Source organism: Phocoena sinus, chromosome 7, assembly GCF_008692025.1.
Source record: "Phocoena sinus isolate mPhoSin1 chromosome 7, mPhoSin1.pri, whole genome shotgun sequence".
In the NCBI taxonomy this organism is placed as follows: Eukaryota; Metazoa; Chordata; class Mammalia; order Artiodactyla; family Phocoenidae; genus Phocoena; species Phocoena sinus.
The window spans coordinates 72,724,183-72,744,376 of record NC_045769.1 but is presented as its reverse complement, the minus strand read 5'-3'; the positions used below and the strand labels follow the sequence as shown (position 1 = coordinate 72,744,376).

Below are 20,194 nucleotides of genomic sequence, written 5' to 3'. Positions count from 1 at the left end.
AAATGAAATTTATTGAAAGTGAAAAAAGCGGGGTCCAAGAAGGCCTCCTCACCGTGACTCCATTTTTGCTTTCCAGCTGAGGTTGCACCACCTTGTGGTGATAGTATAAACACAATTTATAATTCATTTAGATGGCCAACTTTGAATTCACTGACTTTTTGACACATACTTAATATTTTGGAATTCACATTTATTTTAATTATTTAGAATTCAAATTTGCATAAAATGTGAAGCAGACTTCCTATTCTTCTATCAAATTTGTACTCTTCATTCTTTATCAACTCCAAGTGCACTGAAACCCTCTATCTATTAGGCCTTATTGAAAAACTCTTCCACAAACCTTTTTGAACCAAATTTCTGCAATTTTACTAAGCTAGTATGAAAAAAAAAATCACCATTAAGACTTAACTTAGGGCTTCCCTGGTGGTGCAGTGGTTGAGAGTCCACCTGTCGATGCAGGGGACACGGGTTTGTGCCCCGGTCCGGGAAGATCCCACATGCCGTGGAGCGGCTAGGCCCATGAGCCATGGCCCCTGAGCCTGCATGTCCGGAGCCTGTGCTCCGCAACGGGAGAGGCCACAACAGTGAGAGGCCTGCGTACAGAAAAAAAAAAACCCCAAAAACCAACCAAACAAACAAAAAACTTAATTTAGCTCTATGGTAAAAAACGTTCCAAGAGGGAAGGGAACAACAGGAAGAGAACTTCTGAATAACAGTTAAAAGCTACAAAAACACTGTGTGATAGACACTGGAAATCTAAGGGTTCCTGGTGGGGGACACGAGGGACACAGATATTGCCACAGGAGAAAAACAAATTCTGTTGACCCAAGTATCTTAAGCCTCTAAAACAATTCCAGTTGATTTAACCTGATTTTCTATTTCATTAGTGTTTCCATCATTACTAATAAGTCACCTGTTTATTCATTAGGAGTTTATGAGCCTCTAAAACAGCAGATCTAGTTTATTCATCACCAAGAAGCATCCGAATTAGCCACCACTTGACATTCTTTAGTGAGGCTGACTTGGTATTTAGCACAAGTTAGAACTCTCTTTGCACACTGTACATACAGATATGTCATTTACCGGCAGAAAGTTGAGATAATCCAAGCCAAACTCTCATGGTAATGTTATTATTTTCCCTCATCAGTCTGCTCACAAATTTATTCTCATCTTCATCCTTTATGGTAACGATAGTTGCAGAATGATCTGTTGAAGGAAAACAAATCCCAAACCAATTAGCTTTATGCAAACTAGGGAAGTGGTTTATTCTCAACCAGCCATTTGAAAAAAACTATCATGATCAAGATCACAAAGATATTCAAACTTGACATGGAATGTTCTTAAAATCTGATATTTATTTCAGATTTTTAAAAATATAACATTAATAGCTTCTAAAAAAGTTAGTAATGTTCTAGATTGAAACTTTGCATATAAAAATTTTACATTTCCTCAAAATGTTTACCCGGTAATATTTTTGGATCTTGGAACTACCTAACCAGTGAGACCTTTCTGTATAAACAGCAAGTCATAAGAATGGGGTATGTAATGGTAGAAGTCTGTGCTCCCCTATAGACTTTCAACACTCTCTCCTCAACAACAAGTTCTGTATAATAACTCAGCTTTAACTTTGCTTCTGTTAAAATGAAAATGAAAGCAAATAGGTTTGGGATGTCAGAGAGCATTGGCCTTCCTTTTAATATTATTTTATACATAAGAGTACTTGGTCATCCATTGTAAGTTCCTAAATATAGTATGGCACTGAATGGGTGAGTATTCTTGAAGTTTGATAGGTTGCCCTAAACCCACAGAGATAACAGTGCTATCACCAGCATCAGGCAAGGGATAGAAACAAAATAATAACTAGACTCGGAAATCCATCCTAAATGGAATCAAATAGTCTTCAACCCAAACAAGCTTATCCATACTTGAACTAAAGCATTTCTTTTGTGGTGTGAAGTACTTAAAGAAGGGCAAAGGAAAGGCTTTTCTCCTCTACAGATCACCAGTGTGCAGGTACTTTACCTTGTTTAATACTACGTAATCCTGTAGAAAAGGTATTATCACTATTTTACAGTTGTAGAAATGGAGGGGCAAGAAGATTAAGTAAGTTTGTCAGACTTTCATAGCTAGACAGCTTTAGAAATAGGAAGTCAATCTCAATCTTTCTAATGATAAGAGTAGTTACGAATGCTCTCCATTTGCAGAGCTCTGTGATAAATTAGCACACATTATCCCATTTCATTCATTCCTACAACAACCCAACCTTTACCCAAACTCTGAAGTGAGTACTATTTTCATTCTCATTGTTCAGAGGAGAAAGAGAAACAATTATGTAGCTTCCACAATATCATTCAGCTTAGTTAGTATGGAAGCTGGGATTTGAACCCAGACCTGTCTGTCTCCAAGGGTTAAGTGCTTAAACCCTACACTACAATGACAGTAAACCTTTTTTTCTCCTTTAGGAGCAAGAGGCTTCTGACTTTCAGAACATGTATATAGAGCTCAAAATAGTTCCCATCACGTGTAACATGTATAACATACAACAGTTCCCACACAAAAGTTTCCATCATGTAGTTAAGCAGTAACAAGGAGATTTTTAAATCAGTAAAGTGTCTCCACAAGTTAGTAAAATAAATAAGATAAATGTCATCTGCCTGCCTAAATTGAGACCCAAGGATGCAGGTACTCGAAATACTCCAGGTGGTCTCCCTAGAAGTCGTTTCACAGTTTGACTACCCGCCAAGTTTCTCATGGGAGGGAGCCAATCATTGCTGCTCTTTCATTTTAGTTAAATCTGAAGACAAAAAGTCCTGTCCCTTATAGTGTTCAGAGGTGTGGGCCATCCCTTTTGCAGAATGGATGAACAACCCATACTTCTTAGACTTTGTTACCCTGGTCAGGCTAAGCTTACTTATTAATGACTTGGTAATGAAAAATCTACAATTTTGCATTTACTGCTTAACTAACTTTACAAAAAGTCAGCTTCTTAATCCTTTCATTTAAGCACATCTAGCTATATTTAAAACGGTTTCATTTGTCAGTATTTTCACATATTAGTTTACTTAGCAATTTTTTTGGTTTTGTTTTGTTTGTATGTTTGTTTGTTTTTGCAGTACGCGGGCCTCTCACTGTTGTGGCCTCTCCTGTTGAGGAGCACAGGCTCTGGACGCGCAGGCTCAGTGGCCATGGCTCATGGGCCCAGCCGCTCCACAGCATGTGGGATCTTCCCGGACTGGGGCACGAACCTGTGTCCCCTGCATCGGCAGGCAGACTCTCAACCACTGTGCCACCAGGGAAGCCTGATCATTTTTTTTTTTTAACATCTTTATTGGAGCATAATTGCTTTGCAATGTTGTGTTAGTTTCTGCTGTATAACAAAGTGAATCAGCTATATGCATACGTATATACCCTCCCTCTTGCGTCTCCCTCCCACCCTCCCTATCCGACCCCTCTAGGAGGTCACAAAGCACCAAGCTGATCTCCCTGTGCTATGCAGCTGCTTCCCGCTAGCTATCTATTTTACATTTGGTAGTGTATTTATGTCAATATTACTCTCTCACTTCATCTCAGCTTACCCTTCCCCCTTCCCCGTGTCCTCAAGTCCATTCTCGACGTCTGCGTCTTTATTCCTGTCCTGACCCTAGGTTCGTCAGACCATTTTTTTTTTAGATTCCATATATGTGTGTTAGCATACGGTATTTGCTTTTCTCTTTCTGACTTACTTCACTCTGTTTCACAGACTCTAGGTCCATCCACCTCACTACAAATAAATCAATTTCGTTTCTTTTTATGGCTGAGTAATATTCCATTGTATATATATGCCACATCTTCTTTATACATTCATCTGTCAATGGAGACTTAGGTTGCTTCCATGTCCTGGCTATTGCAAATAGAGCTGCAATGAACACTGAGGTACATGACTCTTTTTGAATTATGGTTTTCTCAGTGCATATGCCCAGTAGTGGGATTGCTGGGTCATATGGTAGTAATATTTTTAGTTTTTTAAGGAAACTCCATATTGTTCTCCATAGTGGCTGTATCAATATACATTCCCACCAACAGTGCAACAGGGTTCCCTTTACTCCACACCCTCTCCAGCATTGTTTGTAGACTTTTTGACCAGTGTGAGGTGATACCTCATTGTAGTTTTGATTTGTATTTCTCTAATGATTAGTGATGTTGAGCGTTCTTTCATGTGTTTGTTGGCAATCTGATTATCTTCTTTGGGGAAGTGTCTATTTAAGTCTTCTGCCCATTTTTGGATTGGGTTGTTTGTTTTTTTGATATTGAGCTGCATGAGCTGCTTGTATATTTTGGAGATTAATCCTTTGTCAGTTGCTTCGTTTGCAAATATTTTCTCCCATTTTGAGGGTTGTCTTTTCGTCTTGTTTATGGTTTCCTTTGCTGTGCAAAAGCTTTGAAGTTTCATTAGGCTCCATTTGTTTATTTTTGTTTTAATTTCCATTTCTCTCAGAGGTGGGTCAAAAAGGATCTTGCTGTGATTTATGTCATAGAGTGTTCTGCCTATGTTTTCCTCTAAGAGTTTTATAGTGTCAGGTCTTACCTTTAGGTCTTTAATCCATTTTGAGTTTATTTTTGTGTATGGTGTTAGGGAGTGTTCTAATTTCATTCTTTTACATGTAGCTGTCCAGTTTTCCCAGCACCACTTATTGAACAGGCTGTCTTTTCTCCATTGTATATTCTTGCCTCCTTTATAAAAAAATAAGGTGACCATACGTGCGTGGGTTTATCTCTGGGCTTTCTATCCTATTGCATTGATCTATATTTCTGTTTCTGTGCCAGTACCAATACTGTCTTGATTATTGTAGCTTTGTAGTATAGTCTGAAGTCTGGGAGCCTGATTCCTCCAGCTCCATTTTTCTTTTTCAGGATTGCTTTGGCTATTTGGGGTCTTTTGTGTTTCCATACAAATTGTGAATTTTTTGTTCTAGTTCTGTGAAAAATGCCAGTGGTAGTTTGATAGGGATTGCACTGAATCTGTAGATTGCTTTGGGTAGTATAGTCATTTTCACAATGTTGACTCTTCCAATCCAAGAACACGATATATCTCTCCATCTATTTGTATCATCTTTAATTTCTTTCATCAGTGTCTTATAATTTTCTGCATACAGGTCTTTTGTCTCCTTAGGTAGGTTTATTCCTAGGTATTTTATTCTTTTTGTTGCAATGGTAAATGAGAGTGTTTCCTTAATTTCACTTTCAGATTTTTCATCATTAGTGTATAGGAATGCAAGAGATTTCTGTGCATTAATTTTGTATCCTGCTACTTTACCAAATTCATTGATTCGCTCTAGTAGTTTTCTGGTAGCATCTTTAGGATTCTCTATGTATAGTATCATGTCATATGCAAACAGTGATAGCTTTACTTCTTCTTTTCTGATTTGGATTCCTTTTATTTCTTTTTCTTCCCTGATTGCCATGGCTAAAACTTCCAAAACTATGTTGAATAACAGTGGTGAGAGTGGGCAGCCTTGTCTTGTTCCTGATCTTAGAAGAAGTGTTTTCAGTTTTTCACCACTGAAAATGATGTTGGCTGTGGGTTTGTCGTATATGGCCTTTATGTCATATATGTTAAGGTAGCTTCCCTCTATGCCTACTTTCTGGAGAGCCTTTATCATAAATGGGTGAATTTTGTCAAAAGCTTTTTCTGCATCTATTGAGATGATCATACGGTTTTTCTCCTTCAATTTGTTAATATGATGTATCACATTGATTGATTTGCATATACTGAAGAATCCTTGCATTCCTGGGATAAACCCCACTTGATCGTGGTGTATGATCCTTTTAATGTGCTGTTGGATTCTGTTTGCTAGTATTTTGTTGAGGATTTTTGCATCAATGTTCATCAGTGATATTGGCCTGTAGTTTTCTTTTTTTGTGTCATCTTTGTCTGGTTTTGGTATCAGGGTGATGGTGGCCTCGTAGAATGAGTTTGGGAGTGTTCTTCCCTCTGCTATATTTTGGAAGAGTTTGAGAAGGATAGGTGTTAGCTCTTCTCTAAATGTTTGACAGAATTCGCCTGTAAAGCCGTCTGGTCCTGGGCTTTTGTTTGTTGGAAGATTTTTAATCACAGTCTCAATTTCATTGCTTGTGATTGGTAGGTTTATATTTTCTATTTCTTCCTGGTTCAGTCTTGGAAGCTTGTGCTTTTCCAGGAATTTGTCCATTTCTTCCAGGTTGTACATTTTATTGGCATGTAGTTGCTTGTAGTAATCTCTCATGATCCTTCGTATTTCTGCAGTGTCAGTTGTTACTTCTCCTTTTTCAGTTCTAATTCTGTTGACTTGAGTCTTCTCCCTTTTTTTCTTGATGGGTCTGGCTAATGCTTTATCAATTTTGTTTATCTTCTCAAAGAACTACCTTTTAGTTTTATTAATCTTTGCTATTGTTTCCTTCATTTCTTTTTATTTCTGATCTGATCTTTGTGATTTCTTTCCTTCTGCTAACTTTGGGGTTTTTTTGTTCTTCTTTCTCTAATTGCTTTAGGTGTAAGGTTAGGTTGTTTATTTGAGATTTTTCTTGCTTCTTGAGGTAAGACTGTATTGCTATAAACTTCCCTCTTAGAAATGCTTTTGCTTCACCCTGTAGGTTTTGGGTTGTCATGTTTTCATTGTCATTTATTTCTAGGTATTTTTTGATTTCCTCTTTGATTTCTTCAGTGATCTCTTGTTTATTTAGGAGTATATTGTTTAGCCTCCATGTGTTTGTATTTTTTACAGCCTTCTTCCTGTAATTGATATCTAGTCTCATAGCGCTGTGGTCAGAAAAGATACTTGATATGATTGCAATTTTCTTAAATTTACCAAGGCTTGATTTGTGACCCAAGGTATGCTCTAACCTGGAGATTGTTCCATGAGCACTTGAGAAGAAAGTGTATTCTATTGTTTTTGGATGGAATGTCCTACAAATATGAATTAAGTCCATCTTGTTTAATGTGTCATTTAAAGCTTGTGTTTCCTTATTTATTTTCATTTTGGATGATCTGTCCATTGGTGAAAGTGGGGTGTTAATGTCCCCTACTATTATTGTGTTACTGTCGATTTCCCCTTTTATGGCTGTTAGCATTTGCCTTATATATTGATGTGCTCCTATGTTGGCTGCATAAATATTTATAATTGTTATATCTTCTTGGATTAATCCCTTGATCCTTATGTAGTGTCCTTCTTTGTCTCTTGCAACAGTCTTTATTTTAAAGTCTATTTTGTCTGATATGAGAATTGCTACTTCAGCTTTCTTTTGATTTCCATTTGCATGGAATATCTTTTTCCATCCCCTCACCTTCAGTCTGTATGTGTCCCCAGGTCTGACAGTGATCTTTTTTTTTTTTTTGACACTGATCATTTTTAATGGCTATTTCAATATTACATTGAGCTCATATATCATAAAATACTTAACCATTTCCCCACCACTTGGCAATTGAGTAATAATGCTATTATAATTAGTGAGTGCTTTAGAAATATTTTCAAAAATATAATCTTTGTTTTAAAGGGTTTTGTTAAGAAAAATTCCAATGATTAAATTACTGAGTCAAAGAAAGTCAACACATTTTAACTTACCAAGCTCTGAACAAAACCGTCTGGCTTCTGAGAAACTGTGCAATGCCTGATCAGATGTGTAACAGTGGTCCCTGTACTGAATCCACTGTGACTCATTCCCTTTTACTGCTGGACATCTTGATGAGTATTTATGAGAGGACACCTCTTTAGCTGTAAAAATGTTAGACATAACTGTGAAAACGCACAGAAAAAAATGACCGACTTTTAAAATCTCATTAAATGTCACTGACACTGTGGTTGACACTGTGGTTCCTGTGGGTAAGAAGCATTCAATTCAATACACATCAGAGAGAGCTACAGCCCACACTTGCATTCTTGTTAGTTTTTGGGATACCATTTTTAAAACTGAGAATACAAAGGAAAGTACTTAGCCCTCTAAGATGAATTTAGACTAAAGTAAAAACAGTTGAAAAGACAGACTAGGAGAAGAAGAAAAGACAGCCTGGGTAGACCTGTAACTACTTTGAAATAATAATTAAAATTCTTTATTTCTTTGGATTCCTTTTTATAGTAATAATAAAAACGTAGTTGTATCTTGCCATAAAAAAAAATCACACCCACAAGTGGAAATTTGGTAATTTGTTTACAAAGCACAACAGATCAGCACAGCAAAATCTGTCTCAAACAAAAGAAGTGTAGCTTCGCAGCTCTTAACAATTCCCCTTGTTTCCATTTAAACTCTTTAATTTTTAATTGTGCTGTGTAACACAAGAAGCCTGTGTAATGAAGCCTGTGCCCCTTAAGACCATTGTTAATTCCAACAGAAGAGAGTATGAGAACTGGAAAGTAAATTGCTGGCATCCTGTTGGTGGGGTACAGATTATCTGAATCAAATATCTGACCTCGTATGGCCAGTAATCTCAACCCAAACCATTGTTCTGTATGCATTATGTATGGTCTGCATATTCTTCAGTCACTGAAGGCCTCTTCTGCTTTTTTCTCCTTGTCACAGCTTGGTAGAATTCTTTTTATTTATGATCCCTATGATTCCAGAAGAATGGCTGCTGTCCTTTCCTTCTTCATCAAGAGACTTCAGGATGGCTCTCCATTCCTCCTTCTGCTTCTCTATCCTCTGTTTCTCCACCTGGGCTTGTTCTTTTTTGAAATCTAGTTATTTGATTGGCTTCTGCCTCCATACTTCCCACTAATGCCACTAGTTTGAGTTCTAAGTCTTCCTTCAGTTTGACAATTGAATACTCCTGGGTAAGTTTCCTAGTTGCAGATGACGTTTGGTCATCTGCAAATTCATCTGCAAAGTGTGTAAGACTTGTGACAATTCTTCATTAATGCTGCCGGAGGAGGAAGACGGTATTAGCAAGCTCTTGATTCTACCACATTGTGAATATAGTTTCTTTGCCAAAAATATACAGCTGACTACTCCTTCATTGCACAGGCAGTAATGTGTGTTGCTTCATTTGATGCAAAACATGTTGAACATTGGCTACCAATGCATGGCTAGGACAAGTGGACTTTTATGAATGGGCTGGCTTTAAAAAAATTCTTCTTACACTGGGAACATATGGAAATGCCTTATCTTCAAAGTCTGTTTGTTTCTAGTCCAGGCTGCAACTGGGCTGTTTTAGACTGCATACATTTTCTTTCCTTACTGTTCTTCATGAAGTTTTGCTTCCAACTCTTGCATTGTGGTAAGTTTGTTATATTCCTCTCAAGAAGATTCAACTTTTTTGAAAGGGGTAAAATACATGCAACATAAAATTTACCACTATAACTATTTTTAACTGTACCATTCAGTGGCATTAAGTACATTCACATTATTGTGCAAACATCACCATCATCCACCTCCAAAATTTTTTCATCTTGCAAAATTGAAACGTTGTTCCCATTAAATAATAACTCCTCATTCTTCCCTCCTCCCCGCAACCACCATTCTACTTTATGTCCCTGTGAATTTGGCAACATATGAGTGGCAACATTCCACTCATATAAGTGGAATCATACAGTATTTGTCCTTCTGTGACTGGCTTATTTCACTAAGCATAATGTTAATGTCTTCAAGGTTCATCCATGTCGCATTATGTGTCAGAATTTCCTTTCTTTTTAAGGCTGAACAATATTCCACAGGATGTACACAGCACATTTTGCTTATCCATTCATCTATCAATAGACACTTGAGTTGCTTCTACCTTTTGGCTATTGAGAATAGTGCTGCTATGAACATGGTTTTACAAGTATCTGTTTGAGTCCCTGTTTTCACTGCTTTTGGGTACATACCCAGATGTGGGATTGCTGGATCATACAGTAATTCTATGTTAAATTTTTTGAGGAGTCATCATACCATTTTCTACAGTGGCTACACACCATTTCACATTCCCACCAGCAATGCACAAGGGTTCCAATTTCTCCACATCCTCAGCAGTACTTGTTATTGTCTTAAGATCCAGTAAAAGTTTGCACTTGTATTCGTTTCCCAGGGCTGCCATAATCAATTAGCACAAACTTGTTGACTTAAAACGACAGAAATTTATTCTCTCATAGTTCTGGAGACTACAAGTCTGAAAATAAGGTGTTAGCAGGGTTGGTTCTTTCTAGAGGCTCTGAGGAAGGATCTGTTTCATGCCTCTCTCCTAGCTTCTCGTGGTTGCTGGCAATCCTTGGCTTGTAGCTGCATCACTGCAATCTCTGCCTCTGTTATCAAATGGCCTTCTTCCTGTGTGTCTGAGTCTCTCCTCTCATAAGAACACCAGTCACTGGATTTAGGGTCCATCCTAATCCAGTATGACCTCATTGTAACTAACTACCTCTGTAAAGACTATTTGTAAATAAGGTCACATTCTGAGGTTCTGGGTGGACATGCATTTTGGGGAACACCATTCAACCCAGTACATCACTGAATTTGTGTTTGAGCTGTTTTCATTCTCCTTTATCCTATAAAGTCTGTTTCTCTAACACAGATGTCCTCTCCATTTCTACATACTTTATCATATTTCTCATGTATTTCAATTGTTTTTCTAAAAGATTAAATTTATTTTCTATACCTAACAACTAAGATGTCAGTTCTTGATTGTGTCTTTATTCCTCATTCTCTATATCATTCTCCTTTTCTTGTATTCACGTGTATATCTAGATACGGTGTTCACATTTTCTTCTGCTTAAATCCGTTGAAATTCCAAATGTTAAATCTTCTCTTGAGGATTCTTCAGAACAGAAAATATGATAAGCACTGAGAGAACCAGAAGCTTCAGATAACCACATGGCCACCAACCCGTGGCCTGCCCAGAGTGCCTCTGCAGCTTGTGCTGTAGGTTCCTGTGCTCTTCATCATGATTCATACTCCACCCACCAGGGACGACCCCAGGTCCAGCCCCTGATGGAAGGGGCTCTTTCCTTAGATTTTAAGGATCCTATATGTTTGGAAAATGTTTAGTTACACAAACATTTCTTTACTATAGAAACTCTTTACTATAGAAACTTTCAGAGCCATCAATATGGTAAATCATAGAGGTATTTCCCAAATTTCTACGCTGTGGAACCCTTTTTTAAAAGGAGCATCTCAGCCTTTGAAAAACATTGCTAAGTGAAATTAAAATTCACAAATTCTAGAGCAAAACTCATCTAGTGACAGAACGATTGAAAGTCTTTGAGAACAAATTCCCTGAATGGGCATATCATATTTGTTTCTCTTCACAAAGTATCAAAAGTATTTTGATAGGACTTGTGAATAAACCTTATTTAAAATCTACAAAAAGTTTCTTTGAGTATTTAATCATGTGCATAAAATAAATGTCATGTTTCAGTAAATATACAGTTATTTGAAATCAAGTCTTACATTTTGTAGGTTTATAACAAATAGCACCATCCTTAACAGAGTTGCATTTTTCATGTTTCCAAATTCCTTTTGGATCCAAGACAACACAATTTCCAGCAGATTTTTTATCTTTCCATGGGATGTAGTCAAAGGCACTGCCATCAGACCATTCAAAACTTGATTCACTTCCCTGTGTTAAGAATAATAGAGATAACTTGAATTCAGATGTATGACTTCAAAAAGAACATAAGAAGAACATGCATGGAGAGAGAGGCATGGACATATATACACTAACAAACGTAAGGTAGATAGCTAGTGGGAAGCAGCCGGATAGCACAGGGAGACCAGCTCGGTGCTTTGTGACCCCCTAGAGGGGTGGGATAGGGAGGGTGGGAGGGAGGGAGACGCAAGAGGGAAGAGATATGGGAACATATGTATATGTATAACTGATTCACTTTGCTATAAAGCAGAAACTAACACACCATTGTAAAGCAATTATACCCCAATAAAGATGTTAAAAAAAAAAAAAAGAAGAACATGCGTGCTTTAAAAAATACAGGGATGGAGTGTTAATTATTTGCTTACAAGTATTGTAGATCTGGACCTACTTGTAAAATCAGGGATTTATTTTTGATGCATTGATCTGAGACATTTGCTCTGGCATAATTTAAATAGGACTTTAAATTTAGAGACAGGGTTACTATATCTCTAGATTTGTTTTTTTTGTTTAAAGGATGAGTTTATATAACACTTGAAATTAGATGACATGCAAATGTCTTCCATTTGTCACAATTACAGATTTACAGTCTCAACCTTCACATTATTCTAAATATTGTCTTTTATGTTTTATAGTTTTGTGGTTTGTGTCTCTGGCTAGATTTTTTCATATTACAGAAGTCATCAACCAGCAGGGGTCTGGAAGAGAAAAATACTTCCCAAGAAACTCATACGGGAAGATTAGTTCTGACTTGTCCTCGATTCTATAATCCTAATTTGCCATTCTTTTATTTTCCCCACTTTGTTCTAAAGATTATTTAAGTTAGGTCTTCAATTCTAATCTCAATAGATGTCTATTTTTTGTATACTAGACATCATTATCAGTACACGAATATACTAATTAACAGGGTTTGAATAGTGGTACAAAAGATGTGTTTACCTGCAGAAAATTATTTTCAAATAGTGTTAATTTCTAGGGGGAAAGTGGGGAGAAAATATACATCTATTAGTCCTAATGTTAAGAGTTTTACTTGGCACCTTATACAGTATAAATTTTGTGCTAATAATCCTCTATTAGGGAAAATATTATCACCCCAATTTTACAGATGAGGAAATAAGCTTGCAAAGGTTTAATAACTTGCTTGTGATCACCCAACACGTAAACAGAAGACCTGCCACTCGTATTGGAACTCAGGTTTTTCTGATCCTGTGCTATTCCCTTTTCACCAGCTCTCCAACTGGTCTATCCCAAATAGGTTACAGGGGTGTTGTTGAGACATTAATCTACTAAGCCCTTGGGATGGCTTGGCATTGTCCAGGGCAGCTACAGTCCTGGCCATTTGCCTAGATCACTCTATAAATATAATTTTTCATTTTCTCTATGTTGTGAAAAGATAGAAAGCACTATGGGATGCAAATGTAATCTGAGGACTTAATCTGATGTTATACTTTGAATTAATATCTTATGCTCAGATTTCCAGCCCTCTAACATATTTGGAAATTTTCTGGAAAACAAAACAAGACTTACATCATGACTTGAGAGCCCAACCCATAGTGGAAATCCATCGCGCTTTACGATATCTTCCAGAAAAAGCTGGGCATTTTGGTCATGAACACTTGCCAAATGACCTCCACTTTGAGAACATGTGTTTAATGCTTCATACCATGTTACCCTTTTTTGAATAACGTTATAAGTACCATCTTCATGTGGAATAAACCGTGGAAGAGTAGTATTACAGTCTTCCTTGTAGTCAACTGTAATATTTAAATTAAAAGTGTTAGTGATTAAATTTAAATTATTCAAAATGCATATTTTGGGTAAGGTTGGACATGCAATCATTTCAAAAGTTAAATAAAACTGGGGCATCCCTGGTGGCGCAGTGGTTGAGAATCTGCCTGCCGATGCAGGGGACACGGGTTCAAGCCCTGGTCTGGGAAGATCCCACATGCCGCGGAGCAACTGGGCCCGTGAGCCACAATTACTGAGCCTGTGCATCTGGATCCTGTGCTCCGCAACAACAGAGGCCGCGATAGTGAGAGGCCTGCGCACCGCGATGAAGAGTGGCCCCCGCTTGCCACAACCAGAGAAAGCCCACGCATGGAAATGAAGACCCAACACAGCCAAAAATAAATAAATAAACCAATATTAAAAAAAGAAAAAAATCTTCCTCCCCTGAACCCTTGGATAGCTTTGATCAGATACTTTAAAAAATAAATAAATAAATAAAAAATAAATAAAACTGGGCTTCCTATTAATAAGGGAGGTCAAATGCATACTTTCTCTTATAGCCACAGCATATATAATAGGCTCTTAACTATTACTATTGTCTGAGTGATTAAAAAAAGGCATAAACATTGTCTTTTATTTAAGGAGCTCACATATTAGTTGGGCACAGAAAACAACAACACCTGAAATGAGGGCAGAACAATTAACCACTAAAATATGTGTGACTGACTAGAGAAAGAAAGAGTCATCTGAATTAAGGCAGTCAGAAAACCTTCTTGATAAATTAGATCTCCAGACTTTAGGTTAGCTGAAATTAGGACCAAAAAGAAATAAGGTAACCAGAAAGTCAGCTAAAAACAAACAACAGTAATAACAAAACCACAATGATGGTATTTCAAAAGGACACAGAAGCCAAGTAAAAGAGCTCCCAATGGCCAAATCTGAAACAATTTGAGCAAAATATTAAATAACAGAGTCTATTAGATTATAACCCAAAGTATAAAATAAATAACCATGAGCCTGTGCTGATATAAATAAACGACAAAATAAATTTTTTTTAATGGGAGAGAATAGACAAATCTCCTGTGTAGAATTCCAAGTAACTTATATAGATACTTCCCACCTCAGGAAGGTAGAGAATAACTCTCCATTCCACAAGTAAGGACTGAGTATGGTAACTTCCTTATAAAGAGTACGATATGGAAAGGGGGAAGAAGAGTAACTCTGCAGTGGAGAAAGCTAATGAACGTTACCTAGACCCAGGTGATCAAGGTTAAAATCAACAGTGATAAGTAAGTCATGCTGACAGAATATACCCTTCACAGGATGTGATGAGAATGACATTTTACCTCTGTGGTTTTTTCCCTAAACCCCAAACCCATAACCCCGGTTTAATCATGAGACAGACATCAGCCAACCCAAACTGAGGGATATTCTACAAAACACATGACCAGTGCTCCTTGAAATTGTCCAAAAAAGCAAGAAAATCTGAGAAGCTATCACAGCTGAGAAGAACCTTTGAAGACCAAGTGTAACACAGTATCCTGGATGAATTCCTGAACAGAAAACCAACATAAAGTAAAAACTAAGAAAATCTGAACAAGGTATGGACTTTAGGTAATAATAATTTACCAACATTGGTTTATTTGTTGTGACAGGTGTACCATACTAATGTTAGATGTCAACAACAGGGGAAACTGGTTATGGTGTATATGGGAATTCTCTGTACTATCTCTGCGACTTTTCTGTAAATATAAAACTATTCTAAAATGAAAATTTTATTTAAAAAGGAAAGAAAAAAGAAGGTAGAAGACATCATGACAGGAAAAAAAACCATAAAATAAAGGTGCAAATGAGAATGGGTATACACTGTACATGGGACAGTGAAGAGATCAGCGTGACAGGAAAAGATACTTACTGAACCAAAAATGGGGGAAAAAATGGAGACTGAGAGAAAGCCTAGAATTTTAGAAGAGACTCTGGTTTCTAAAAAGTCTCAAAAGCTTACATGAACTCAAAGCAATTAATAATAGGGAATCCCTGGAGATTGTTGATGGAAATGGTGCATCAGAAAGTTATTCTTCAGGACTGTGAAGGGAGAAAATGGGCCTGGATGCAACTGTGATGGGCTCCATGTTAGCAGAGGGCTTAGAGCAGAATGGCCGTAGGAACAGTTTTAAAGCTGTGAAAATTTAAAAACTGACATGCATTTAAAAATACACGTATTTAAGGAATTAGGCAAGGTTGAGAGACATTCACTTTCGGCCTGTAATGTCAAAACTCTACCCAAACACACTTCCTTATTTATAGAAATCTTATCCATCCTTCAAGGCCCAACCAAATTTTTCCTCCTCCTCAGTACATTCTTTGTTTTCATTATTCCTGTTTTCATTGGTCTCTTTTTTTTTTTTTTTTTTTTTTTTTGCGGTACGCGGGCCTCTCACTGCTGCGGCCTCTCCTGTCGCGGAGCACAGGCTCTGGACGCGCAGGCTCAGCGGTCATGGCCCACGGGCCCAGCTGCTCCGCGGCATGTGGGATCTTCCCAGACCGGGGCACGAACCCATGTCCCCTGCATCAGCAGGCGGACTCTCAACCACTGCGCCACCAGGGAAGCCCCCATTGGTCTCTTTTGACTTCCCAACAAATGTAAGCCTGTACCAAATAACCTAAGACTAACCTGCATAAAACAGTGATAAACATTTAATGCTGTCGCCCCAACTACATTTTATTCCTTGAGATCAAGACCATGACACCAGGGAGTGTGTCTTTTCCTTCCTCTGTGACGTCTACAGTGCCTCTCATAGGACTGAATACAAGGGAGCCACTCAAAAAGTACAACTGCATGATTCCCGCTAGTGAAGCTAATGACTTTACATTCTCTTTCCCTGGAGTAGAAACCCTACATTAGCATACTTACCCATTTCAATTTTGCAAGCCAGAATGCTGTGCTGGTGAAAGTAAAGTATGTCTTCAACAACATTAAAGGTTTGAATATCCCAGAAGCCATCAGTATTCAAGCCAGCAAAAAACTTGCCATTTTTTACAGCTGGTCTTCCTGATCTCCAGTGTGTATATGACAGCGTGGTCTTATCAGACCACATGAGAGAATTATCTAGAAAAGAAACACTTTTTTCTATGCTTAGAGATTAAATCAAGACTTGAATTACACTTATGAGGTTAATATTTCAAACTCAACTAATTTTCTTTCTTCTTTCACCACCTTCTAAAAGGTTGTATAATTATGTGTATCCCTCTAAAATATTTTCTAACAGTAAACCATGCTTACTTTTAATATAGAAAGTACACATTATAAACATGAAAATTAATATCTACTTATCATTCTACCATCCTGAAATAACTTTATATTTTTTCACTTTTCATTTTTTTCATCCAATATTCATTTTTTCCTACCTATATGTTTAATTGTAATGGAAATTAACATAATTATTTTATTAAAAAAATTAACATATATAAAACTAGTGATAGAAACCTCTTCTCTGGACCTAAACTGTGCACAATTTATGTCAATTGATTTTTGACAAGGGTGCCAAGACAATTCAATGGGGAAAGAATAGTTCCTGGGACAACAGGATATCTACATGCAAAAAAAATGAAGTTGGACCTTCTCCTTTCACCATACAAAAAGCTCAGAATTTATCACAGACCTATATGTAAGAGCTAAAACTATAAAACTCTTAGAAGAAAACACAGGAGTATGTCTTCACGAGCCTAGGATAGGCAAAGTCAATAGACACAAGTGATAAAATAAAAAATAGACAAACTGGGCTTCATTAAAATTTTTAAAGTTTTTGTGCTACAAATTATACTACTAAGAAAGTGATGAGAGAAAATATTTACAGATAATTTCTTTGACAAGGGACTTATATCCAGAATACATTAAAAAGTGCTTAAAACTCAATAATAAAAAAGACAAATAATTTAAAAAATGGGAAAAGGATCAGAATATAGATTTCTCCAAAGATAACATACAAATAGTCAATAAGCACATGAAACGATGTTTAATATCATTAATCAATAGGGATATGAAATAAAAACCTCAATGAGATACCACTTCATACCCACTGGGATGGCTATAATCAACATAACAGATAAAAGCAACTGTTGGCATGATATGGAGAAACTGGAACCCCTAATGGACAATGGTACAGCAGCTTTGGAAAACTGTCTGTTAGTTCTTCAAAGGGTTACACAAAGACCCAGCAATTCCGCTCCTAGGTATACACCCAAGAGAAACAAAAACATATATCCACATAAAAACTTGTACATGAATGTTATTCATAATAACCAAAAAAGTGAAAACCTAAATACCCATCAGCTAATGAATGGATAAATGAAATGTGGTATATCCATACAATGGGATATTATTCAGCCAAAAAAGGAATGATACTTGCTACAGTGCCACATGCATAAACCTTGAAACCATTATGCTAAGTGGAATAAGCCAGTCACAAAATAGTCACATATTATATGATCTCACGTACATGAAATGTCTAGAGTAGGCAATCTGTAGAGATAGAAAATAGATCAGTGGTTGCTGAGGGTTGGGAGAGGGGATGGGGAATGAGGAGGGACTGCTAAATGGGTATGATGTTTCTTTGGGGGACAGCGATAGTTGCACAACCCCGTGACTATACCAAAAGCCACTAAATTGTACACCTTAAATGGCTGAATTGTATGCTACGTGAACATACCTTACTAAAGTTTTTGGTAAAACAAGTTGCTAGGCCTATTAAAATTATGAATTGGTATGAAGAGTGATGTCATTATTACCTACACATACTCCTTGTTGTCCTGGTTATTTCTTCCTTTCACTGATTACCATCTCCCAAGGCACTCTACCTAAACATCTGCCTGCAGCCATGATACACAAGAAATCTGGTACATATGATTTGGTTCTTGCTTGCTGCTTTATATCACCTCATGTCTTTGAGTCCCTCTCTCCCTCTCCCCACATGTTAATAAAGTTACAATTTTCTGGCCAATGCGATGGGCAGTGGTATATTTCTAAAGCTGTCACAACAAAAGAGTCACTTTTTCACTTGGCTTGAAATACCTCTCAGTTGACACATGGCCTCTCTTAGTAATTTCCATTCACGGCCCTACTTTTGAAGAGTCAGAACTTAAAAAAAACCAGAATCCTTTGTATAGGTGGTATATACAATTAAATAGTATTTAAGCATATTTAAGTGATAAAAAACCGCTATGGATATAAATTAAGCCAGTAAGAATTAGTTTTAAGCCAAATTTACTGTTTGCTGGAAATATCTTTCTCTATGTCTCCCATATGTCTGTATATTTTAATAGAAGTTTTGTTACAACTACATCTTATAAAAGAAGTTAAGATGATTAAAAGAAAGCCTACAGATCTGAAAATGCTTTGCAGAATACAGAATACATTTTCAGTTGTTTCTGATAATATAACTAACAAAGTACAGCAAAGGATACAACTGAAATCTCTAACTATATCCTGGGTATAGTTTCTGTTGCTCCACATGGGATCACTGTTTCCTCAGTCACTTTCAGGTAAAGCCTGGGAACTTTCTACCTAGTTCCTCTCCATTTTTTTCCATTCTTAAATTTAAGAGTGTTCAAGCATCATCAGAGAAAAGAATTGGGCAACTAAGTCCTACCATGATGAACTCCTCTTCAGCTGGCAACCCAAGTCTTACCCATTACTTGATAGCTTAATTTTTGTTAACTCATCTGCAAGCCATAAACATTTAAGAAAAACCTGAGTAATTCTAAGAAAGAGACAGGTTAGATAGCAAAGAGAAGACTATTTTTAAAATGGTCAGATTTGAGTAATTAAGTTTCTTTGCCTACCCTACCTCTAGCTATCATTGTCCTGTGCCCCTTATTAAGCCCCTTTTTTGGGATGAATGTATGATTTTAATGCTTTATGCCCACACAGTTATTTTTTTCTAATTCCAAAACTTTATGATTTTCCGGATACCTCTAATTGAGTATCTTTCTAAATTGGTCTTATTTCCCCTATTATTAGAGTCTGTGTTTTAAAAAAATTTTCATAGCAATTATATCTTGAATTTGTGGCATTTGCAATCTCAAATATTCTATCCCATTGGCAGACTATGTGTCTCATTTTTCTAATGTATACCCCAAGCCAATGATATAAAACCAAAGATGCAACATTAGTAGAAGTGTATTTCTCTTCTCACTCATCCCACGTACATAGAGATATAAAGTAAGTATTGGAGATTTATGCAGGAGTGCAGTCATTTTAGTTAGTCTTGTACTGCTAGGCGGGAGGGTGAAGAAAGGAAATTATTTTCCACCATTTAACTCTAAGCTTGGTGGTAAAGGCATTTTAGTGGCAGAGCAGAGACACAAAAACTGTCTTGGTATTTGTATTAAGTTATGATAAGTGCATAATTATAATTTTGTATACTGATTACCATATACTCTGAAGAATATACTTTCACAGCTTGATAAACTAGTAGTTTATAATGAACTATGAATATAAATAGTGAAAAACAGTAGATTTACAACTTACTTTCATAAGTTATACCTAACATGACCCATGAAGCCATGTAATTGTAGTGTAGAAGCTGCTCAAGAACAAAGTTATTCTCTTTTTCATCTCGAATACTCAGAATATGTGATTTTGGATCTGTTAAATAAAAAAGAGTCAATAATTTAATTATTTAGAACACTTTGTCTGATAGATTTAGTTATTTTTATTCCCCAGTTTAACACACTCCAAAACTTAAAACAATAGTAGAAAATAAGAAAGACATATAAATTAAAACTATCTTGTTGTACTAAATGAATAGGTTAAAACATTTTCAAACATTTTGATCTTCAATTTGGTCTCACAGAATAGTGGAAAACTAGTAGCTGAGAGGAGAATTTGAAACATTGATTCACTTT

General features: G+C 36.7%; 1 protein-coding gene across 2 annotated transcripts in view; it reads right to left on the bottom strand.

Annotated features, from left to right (window-relative positions):
* Positions 1 to 20,194, bottom strand: part of LOC116757123 (CD302 antigen) — a 130,664-nt gene that overhangs the window by 38,442 nt on the left and 72,028 nt on the right. For both annotated transcript variants that reach the window (XM_032638506.1, XM_032638503.1), the window contains exons 28-33: positions 19,818 to 19,934; positions 16,203 to 16,397; positions 13,088 to 13,314; positions 11,365 to 11,533; positions 7,578 to 7,727; positions 1,084 to 1,206 (exon numbers count right to left, since the gene is read on the bottom strand). In XM_032638506.1, the coding sequence (XP_032494397.1) occupies positions 1,084 to 1,206; positions 7,578 to 7,727; positions 11,365 to 11,533; positions 13,088 to 13,314; positions 16,203 to 16,397; positions 19,818 to 19,934 (981 nt within the window). The remainder of the gene's footprint in view (positions 1 to 1,083; positions 1,207 to 7,577; positions 7,728 to 11,364; positions 11,534 to 13,087; positions 13,315 to 16,202; positions 16,398 to 19,817; positions 19,935 to 20,194) is intronic.